The sequence below is a fragment of the Myotis daubentonii genome, chromosome 3, assembly GCF_963259705.1.
Source record: "Myotis daubentonii chromosome 3, mMyoDau2.1, whole genome shotgun sequence".
Taxonomy (NCBI): domain Eukaryota; kingdom Metazoa; phylum Chordata; class Mammalia; order Chiroptera; family Vespertilionidae; genus Myotis; species Myotis daubentonii.
In genome coordinates this window covers 46,540,647-46,549,939 of record NC_081842.1, presented here as the reverse complement: position 1 = coordinate 46,549,939, position 9,293 = coordinate 46,540,647, and the positions used below count along the sequence as shown (strand labels likewise).

The following is a 9,293-nucleotide window of genomic DNA, read 5'->3' as shown; positions in this document are numbered from 1 at the left end:
CAGCTCAGGGCTCTGGACCTCTCCCTTGAGACTTCTCTCCTCCCCAGCCCTGCCTTTTGGTGCCCCACCCAGCTGCCATGGCAACAGGCTCCAGGGTGACAAAGGAGGTTGCTGGGTACTGTTTCCTCCTGGTCCCGGTGATGCAGATTTTCAGACCACAGAGACTGAACTTCTCTGTACCTACCTGGGCTCCTTCTGTGTTCTCACTCAGGTGGAGCTCAAACTCCCGACCTGCCCACAGGGTCATGTCTACCAGCCTGACCACTTGTGAATGGAAGAAAGTCTTCTATGAGAAGATGGAGGTAGCGAAGCCGGCAGACAGCTGGGAGCTCATCATAGACCCCAACCTCAAGCCCAATGAGCTGGCCCCTGGCTGGAAGCAGTACCTGGAGCAGCATGCCTCAGGCAGGTGAGAGGCCAGAAAGGAGGGAAGCATTCCTGGAGCACAGCCCTGGGCACCTTCCAGGCAGAGGCAGAGAGAGATGTGTGGAGCCTCATCCTGGTGTCAGGTCAGGGAAGGGGCAGAGAAGGAATGCTGGGTAGGTGAAAGAGGTCTTGGTTCTAATCCCAGCAGTACCACTGACTCCCAGGTGGCCCTGCAGGTTGTGTTCTGTCTTTGAGTTCTGTTTTCCATGGTAATTGAAGAGCTGTAATATCTTTAATGCCCCTGCAATCTCTGACATTTTAAGTGTTTTCTTATTTTCATAATCTCTTTTTTTAAAAAAATATATTTTATTGATTTCCTACAGAGAGGAAGGGAGAGGGATAGAGAGTTAGAAACATCGATGAGAGAGAAACATCGATCAGCCGCCTCCTGCACATCCCCCACTGGGGATGTGCCCGCAACCCAGGTACATGCCCTTGATCGGAATCGAACCTGGGACCTTTCAGTCCGCAGGCCGACGCTCTATCCACTGAGCCAAACCGGCTTCAGCTTCATAATCTCTTAAAGAGTGGTGGGAACTGAGGGGAGGAGGCCATGAGGTCACCAGGGAAAGCCTTAGCTTAGGGATGGGGAGTCTGTGCTTTAGTCCTAGGTATGTCCAGTCAGCTCAATCCAATTTGATTTGAATACAAAAACGTTCATTGGCCACTTGCTACGTTCTATAAACTGTACACTTGGGCAGGTCACTTTCCCTGTCTGGGTCTCAGTGTTCATATTTGCAAAAGCAGGGGTTGGCTTAATGACCAATTAAGTGCTTTCCAACTCTATTATTTATGGGTCTGTCACAAAAAGACTTAGCTTTGGGTAGGACTTCCCTTAGGTTTGTAGGGCCTAGCATTGCATGCTTTATAGGAGACCTGTTTCTCCCATAGGCCAAGGAGACGTGTCCATCTGAAGCCCACATGCCTCGCCCTCTTCTATACCATGATTTGAGATTGGGACCACAGAATTCCCTGCCCAAGCCGCCTGAAGCTCATCTCAGGGGTCTTAGCAAGCTTCTTCCTTGGGTCCATCGATTCAAAGACAGGAGGCTAACAGGTGGCTGTGTTCTAGGAATTGGACTCACTGGCTGGATGTTCAGACATGTTTATATATGAAGCCCCTCAGAAGCAGCATGATGCGAAGGGTGGGAACAGGAGGCAGACTGTGGGTTGGGAGCTTGCATTTGTATTCTTGCTTCAAGACCTGTAAATGTCAGAGTGAACCTGTCTTTGACAGGGGCAGAGGTTGACTGGTTCATTTCAATTCAAATCAATTTAAGAGACATTTATTGGACACCTGTTATGTGCTGGGTCCTGACTGTGTTTTTCTTTCTCTCAGTGCTTCTGTTTCATTTCAGAAAAATGAAAGGCTGATGATCCTGAAGGTCCCCTTCTGCTAGGTCTGGTATTTTGGGATTAAGATCTGAGGTCTGTCTTGAGGGAGAGGAAACAACTCTGGATTGGCTTGATTTAAGAAAGTGTGGAAGGAGGCTGAGAACATGAAGCTTCTGAGCTGGCTGGTGGAAGGGGTGCAAAGGACTGGAAACTTGGGCACAATGACCCAGGAGTTTAAGGGCTGAGCGAATTGCCTCAGGGATCAGCTGGTCCTATTCCAAGCTAGTGGCCTGTGTCTCCCAGCTGGCCTCAGGCAGGGCTAGAGAACTGCTGTTCTGTCCTATTCTGTGCATGGGCTCACTCTACCTCTAATCCTTGGGACACATGAGTCCTGATGTCCCATAGCTCTGGCCAGCATGGAGGTAAGGGTCCTTTGGCTCAGGACCACTTGGGCTGCTCTCCCTGCCAATCCCGCTTGGGCGGTGATAGGCACTGATCTATGCTTTGTGGTCCGTGGGCTGAAGGGGTCAGGGGCAGGTTTGGCATCACCTCTACTCCACAGCCTGGGCTATGTGGTGCTTGGTGATATCTGTTGGATTGAATTGGGTCCCTCATCAGAGGTCCTTCAGGGCCAACATATAGGGGGCCCAGAGAGGGCCAATAATGAGGGAAGATTCAGCCCAATAGATCCTTGCCTGCCTGTAAGGACTTTGGGACAGGGGCCTGGTAGAGATTCATCCCAGGGGTAGAAGGAACTTTCCTGGAGGTGATGAGTGCATTGGGCGGGGGTTGATGGAGTTGGGCTCGGCTAGATAAGGCCCAGGCCACTTCTCTTCGGGGTTCCTGAGGCTGGGACTCCAGGGAGCTCAGGGTAGACAACATGGTTAGTGTTCATGTATGCATGTATGTGGGAAGGAGACAGAGCAGGATCCACTTTCCCACTCTCTACTGTAGGGCGGAGTGGGACCTAGGGGTGATTTGTCAAGAGACAGAGAGTGTTCTTTGTGAAGGAGCAGGGACCAAACTCTGCAGTGCTCTTCCTGCTGGCCTATCACCCCTCCACCCGTCCATCCGGTGGATTCTTGGTGGTCTGTGCTTGACAAGGTTAGAGGAGTCTCCTCTTCTCCCTGGAGCAGGTAGGCTGCGTGAGTGAGACGTGCTGGTCATCTCCCTATCAGAGTCACGGGAGGTCTGACCCACTCCTTATTGGACACCGTCACCCTGAATTTCACAAATGAGAAATAAGGCCCAGATTAGGGGAGTATAACCTCTGTGCAGCATCCAGGTGCATGTCCTGAGTGCATCAAGCTTGGGGGAAGCTGGGTCCACCAGAGGGCGCGCAGGAGGCAAGCTGGAGAGCACAGCTGGAAGCCAGACTCCTGAGAAACTGTGCTGCTCCAGTCTCCTGGGGAGCCTACCTGAAGTGCTGAGGAACCCAGGGGGCTGTAAACACTCTGCTTCTACCCACAGGCCCTTCCTTTCCGGACTTGTCCAGGGCAAGCTGCCGCCAGGAGAGAGACCCATCTTCATCCCTCTCTCCCACCCCCGCAGGTTCCACTGCTCCTGGTGCTGGCATACCTGGCAGTCGCCCCACGTGGTCATCCTCTTCCACATGCACCTGGACCGCGCCCAGCGGATGGGTTCAGTGCGCATGCGCGTCTTCAAGCAGCTCTGCTATGAGTGCGGCATGGCGCGGCAGGAGGAGTCCAGCATGCTGGAGGAGAACATCGAGACCCTGGTGGACAACCTCATCACCAGCCTGCGCGAGCAGTGCTACGACGAGGACGGTGGCCAGTACCGCATCCACGTGGCCAGCCGCCCGGACAGCGGGCCGCACCGCAGTGAGTTCTGCGAGGCCTGCCAGGAGGGCATCGTGCACTGGAAGCCCAGCCAGAAGCTGCTGGAGGAGGAGGCGACCTACACCTCTGGTGCCTCTAAGCCCATGCTCCAGGAGGGCTCGGGCTACAGCTTCTTCTCTCTCCGCTGGTGCCTCTTCTGGGCCTCTCTCTGCCTGCTCATTGTCTACCTGCAGGTCTCCTTGCACGGCTCTGTCTTCCTTTAGTGCAGCTGGCTGGGGCGGGAGAATGGTGCTTGCAGGGGGTGGCGGGTCGGGGGAGGTGGAGGAGACACGGTCCTGGTCCTGATTCTGCTACAGATTCAATATATGACGCCGGACATATCAGTTACTTTTCTGGACCTCCATTTATTAGGGCAAGCTGCCGCTAGGAGGTTTGCAGAATGAGAGGTTTGCTCTAGTCTAGGAGATACTTAATGGTCCTTTTATTAAAATGTACAGTGATGGGGAAAGGGGAGAAGAGTACTAAACCTACAGGGAGGGATCGTCTCTCTCCAGCCCCATCTTCTAGCCTGCCTTCTAATTTATGTCCATATTCCACACCCCATGAGGACCCCTTTATGTCCTGTCTTGTCCCTACCTCACTCTCAAGCTTGTCTTCAGCTGTTTCGGACCATCTTGCCATGGTTCCCCTTGGAGAAGTCAGTGGCCCCACTCAATGCATCTTCAATCAATAGTCACTGTGTCTTTGCCCAGCCTAGGGATCTTCAGGTGACAGTGTGGCTGAGTGTCTTCATTAAGGGGAGGCCATGGTTACAGGGAAGCAATAAAGACAGTGCCTCTCTCCCAGCACCCTCCCCAGAGAGCCTGCAAAGGCTTAATTTTTTACTCTGGTACTAACATTTGCTTGGTTGGAATTATTTAGAGCTGCACTGTGCAGTGTGTTAGTCACTAGCCATATGCGACTGTTTAAATTAATTAAAATAAAATAAAATGTAAAATTTAGTTCCTCAGTTGCAGCAGCCACCTACCAAGTGCTTAGTAGCCATATGTGGCCAGTGGTTACCATATTGTACTGTGCAGGTATAGAACATATTCACATACATTTCTATTGGACAGCACTGGTTTAGAACTTGAAATTCCCACTTAAATGTAGGTGGATTCCTAAAATGAGAGGTAGGTACAGGTTTAAAAGTGCATATGAAGCCTCTGGGTGCAGGACAGCCATGGTGGGGTCCAGTAGAGATACACAAATAAATACTAGTATGTAATGTCTGTGCTTCTGGCTGATAATTGATTGGAATCTGTGGGTCTCAACATTTCTTGAACTTATTTCCTGGGGAGACATTGAAATTCACTGCAAGGTGACGTGTGTGTGTGTGTGTGTGTGTGTGTGTGCGCGCGCGCGTGTGCTCTTGGTTTGGGACTTGGAGAATATATTCCTGTTCTACAGAAATGTGTGAGCTGTGGGCACCACTGCTTAAACAGGATATAGTGTGTGACTCTGCCATCCTGTGTGAAAATACCTTGTAGCAGGTTCTACAGCTGTCCTAGATCCTGGGGACAGTGAGGGAAGGGGCAGATCTGTGAATGAGGAACTTCCAGGTGACAGTGTCTCAATTCAGGGGAGGTGATGACTAAGGGGAAGCATGAGGAGTAAAGACAACACTTGTCCCCAACCCCTTTTCCTTTGCCCAGTTCATGAGACCACCCCATTAGGGAAAATGCACTTGCTGTGCCCATTCCCTCAGGCATGGCTGTAACTTGGGCAGTTTGACTCATGGTCTGGTGTCATATGACCTGGTATTTATTATTGTCTGGAAGAGGAAAAAGAAAACTCTCTTATTCGCACCCCACATTGTTCCCTGATAGTCACATCTTTCTGTAGCCCACCGTTAGAGCCTCAGCCCCAAGTGGGGTCTGAGTACTGGAGATGAGCGTCAAGGCTGTTGTGTCTGGCTAGATGTGTTCCCAGAGATGAAATGCTTTGGGCACTGTGTCACACTTGCCCACCAGGTGTGCAGCCTAGCTTTTCTCTTCTCCAGTTGTGGCAGGGGGATTCTGGTGGCTTATCCAGTTTCTTCTGTGGACCTACAAGGAGGTGGGCAATCTGGAAGAATCTACCTTTGTCTGGGTGGCCGGAAGAGCATCAGGCTGGAGCATTTGTGAATGAGCAGGCATGTGAGGTGTGTTCCCCTCTGTCAGCCACAGAAAATGCTCAGGTAGGCCTGTACAGAGTATGTGCCTGAGGGGCATTGCTCAACTTCAGATACCTGGTGGCTTCTGAGAAGATAAACATCAGGAGCTCAGGGATCAAGTGGTCTCCAGAGGACTGCCTGCGCCCTGCTCTGGTCCACACGGGGAGTCTAAAAGGGACATGAAGGGACAGGAATGGGATGTAGTGAAAACATCTGGTACTGACATTGTTTGTGGGACTAGGGATAGGGGCAGGCATCAAATGGGTCAGAAAAGCTGAGGCTTCTGAAGTAAGACCTAGGAGTTGACGGATGATGTGCCACTGAAAACTAAGTGACAATAAGTAGGTGAAATGAGATGAGGCCTAAGAAAAATTCCAGAATATAAACATACTCTCCTTTTTCATCAGCTCATTCTTCTCATACCTTTACCTACTGAACTAAAATGACCCTCCCCTGACTCCACATCCTCTCTAACTATAGCCATGTAATGTTTTATTCCTTCAAAGCCAACTTTCTCAAAAGAAGATTACATTTCTCTCTACCTCTTATTTTTTTCCTTAATTCATGGAAATCTCACTTCCCAGTCCCTGAAACTCACCCCTTCCTCATTGCCCAACCACTGGCCACTTTTCTGTCTATATCTCACTTGGTCTTGCTGTTGCATTTTGCATCATCTTCTTGAAGATGCCATGACAGCACTTGCTCCTGGCTCTCCCACTTCTGTTTTTTCTCCACTGTGATAATCTTTCGCTCACCATCCCTTATACACTGGTGTTTCCGGGGAGTCTCTGACTCTGCTGGTTTTCCCTCAGTAACATATACCAATTCATGGCTTACGTTTTCACCACATATGAATTCTGGGTTGTTGTAGTTCCTCTAAGTATGTCTGATGAGCTTTAGGCCCCCAGACCAATTGACCTCCCCCTGGGAGCACCCTCAGCATGACCAGAGCTGATCTCATTATTTTTCCATCCAAACTTGCTCCTCCTACTTCTCAGAAATCTGGGAGTTATTTTCTGACCTTCTCTCCCCACCCTATACCATCATGATGAATCAGTTGCCCTGTCCTCTTGATTGTTCTTCCCAAGGACCTCTAGGATTGGTTTCCTTTCTTTCCTTCCTGTTTACTGCTGCCCAAATGCATCATTGTTGTGCCTTGACTCTGTAGCCTTCTTAATGGTTATCATTCCTGTAGGTTCCTCCCTTACAGCCCACCTTCCACTATCCTGGGCTGGTTTTCTAATAATCAGATATGAACAGCCCACTCCCCTCCTAAACTCTTCCAGAGCTTTTTCCTGCTAATGGTAACACCTAAGTCTCATTAGCCGGGCACATCTCATTTCCTAGAAATAATAATATAGAAGATTTATTGAGAAGGTGCTCAATAAACATTTGCTATTACAATAATTTATTGTGTGTGAAGTGCTGTGCTAAGAGCTTTTTGTGCATTGTCTCAATTAGTTCTGAAAACCACCCTTTGAGGCAGGTACTATTATATTATCTCCATTTTATGGCTGAGACTTACAGAGGTTTAGAAACTGGTGCATGATGACCCAGTTATTATGGCACAGTGCTGAGGCTGGAATTCAGGGTCTCTCTGATTCCAGAACTTAAATTTTCAATCACTATGTGATCCTGCGACTTGGGCTAAGCCCGTGCTCATCTAACCCTGATGCCAACTCTCCTGGAACACATATCCCATCCGGCTTTCAACTGTTTTATCTTCAGTGTCAGTTGGAGCACTCATCCCATGTGAAGCCTCTTTCACAGCCCCAGGCAGCATTAGAATAGCACCACCTTGAGGCTACCTCTGCTATTGCCCTTATCATATTGTATTGTCACGCTTGTGTGCATGTGTGTCTGTCTACCACTGTTGGTTATTTTTCATCGTCTGTCCCCAGAAGGGTTGACTGACTAAATTCTTGTCTTGTATGCCATATTCTCTATCACACCTGCCCCCCAGCAAGAATCATCCTGTGTATATTTCATGTACGTGGTATCCCCAAGCTGGAAGTGAAGAAAATACTGACTTTGTGCCAGCTATGATGTATAACTTCCCTTTAATAATAACCTGTGAAACAGGCACTCTTACTATCCACACTTACTGAGGGGAAACTAGGGTTTAGTGAGGTGTCCAGTTTTGTAATGTTTGTGAGCTGGTTAGTTTTAATCTGGTATGGGAGTCCAGCCTGCCAAGAAATGAAGAATTAAATAATCCTGTTTGGGAAAAACAAACAAACAAAACCTCATAGACTCAAACAACAGCATAGTGGTTACCAGAGAGGGAGGGGCAGCAGTTAAATTTGGTGAAGGGGGTGAAATATATGGTAATGAAAGGACACTTGACTTTGGGTGGTGAGCAGGCAATGCAATATATGGATGATGTTTTATAGACTCATACACTTGAAACCTATATAATCTTATTAACCAATGTTGCCCTAGTAAATTTGAGACAATAAAATAAAGACTGTTTGGGCTTAACACATTATATATATATTGAGACTCAGGTCAGATTCTGGACAAGGACAAAGTACTTTGCCCAGAGGACAGAGCCACTCGCTAATATCTAGGTGACAGGTGGACTCCAGGCCAGTACCTGGAGACAGACAGGGAAGTTGGGATTCTAGAAACCTGAAAACAGATGTCTGAAAAAATGTGCAAAAATTGTCTGCTAGCATGAGGACAGAGGTTCAGGAGAGACCTCTTGTAGGTATCTGGGGAGAAATGAACCATGTGCTCACAAAGTTTGTTGCTGTCACTGGAATGAGTGTTTGTTCCCCACCCCTCATGAGGCTTTCCTGACCTGTCATGATAGGTCCCTTACTATTATGTCTTTTGTTTCTGTCCTGTAACCACATCTCTGTTGTGGGTGTTACAAGAAGGCAGTGTGCTCTAACCTTGTGTGTATCTTTGTGCTGATTTTACACTGTTGAGAAAGCAAATGTGGCTTTCAGGGGTTGCTGGTGGGAGTTGTTTGCAGAGTACAGATGAAGGGGACAGTAAGGCATGCAAAGGAATGCTGAACTGAGACTCCTGAGATCTGGGTACCAGTTCAATGGTACAGTAGAATGAGTCATTATAAATCCAATACCACCCTAAACATGGCATGGAGTAGATTCTATGATTATACAGCTATATTCCTTCATTTTCATCCACAAGCCTACATATATCTATGGTGCTCTATTTTATTCCTGACCTATCCTAGAGATTGCACAATCACAGATAATCAGACATATTCCCTGACTTGGAGGGCTCACACTGTGTCCTCATCATACCTTGGGGCTGAAGGGTTAGGAACAGCCTCTTAGGAGAGAAGTCATGTAAGGAGATGTTTTGCAGAAGTGGTCAGGAGGTCAAGACTGGGGCTGGCAATGGGCTAAGTGCGTCCCAAGCTGCATGAAGAAAAAAGAAGGTGCTTCATGTTTAGGAAGTGGAAGCAAACAAGTACAGGAAGAGGCAGGGGATGGAACACAGAACACCAGGGGAACCTGGGAGCACTGGCTAGAAATAGGGCAGGAAAACCAGGTAGACTGGAAGTG

General features: G+C 48.6%; 1 protein-coding gene across 1 annotated transcript; it reads left to right on the top strand.

Moving 5' to 3' along the window:
• The first annotated feature begins 217 nt into the window (after positions 1-217).
• On the top strand, positions 218-3,823 carry RTP2 (receptor transporter protein 2). The gene is made up of 2 exons (XM_059686158.1): positions 218-409; positions 3,313-3,823. Exons 1-2 carry the CDS (start codon positions 246-248, stop codon positions 3,821-3,823), a joined length of 675 nt encoding a protein of 224 aa, XP_059542141.1. The 5' UTR covers positions 218-245.
• The last annotated feature ends 5,470 nt before the right edge of the window (positions 3,824-9,293 follow it).

Excerpts from the sequence above, each read along its gene's own strand:
- RTP2 (XM_059686158.1), top strand. The coding sequence starts at position 246 with ATGTCTACCAGCCTGACCACTTGTGAATGGAAGAAAGTCTTCTATGAG. Across the intron at positions 410-3,312 it reads GAGCAGCATGCCTCAGGCAG|GTTCCACTGCTCCTGGTGCT; the intron begins GTGAGAGGCCAG and ends CCACCCCCGCAG.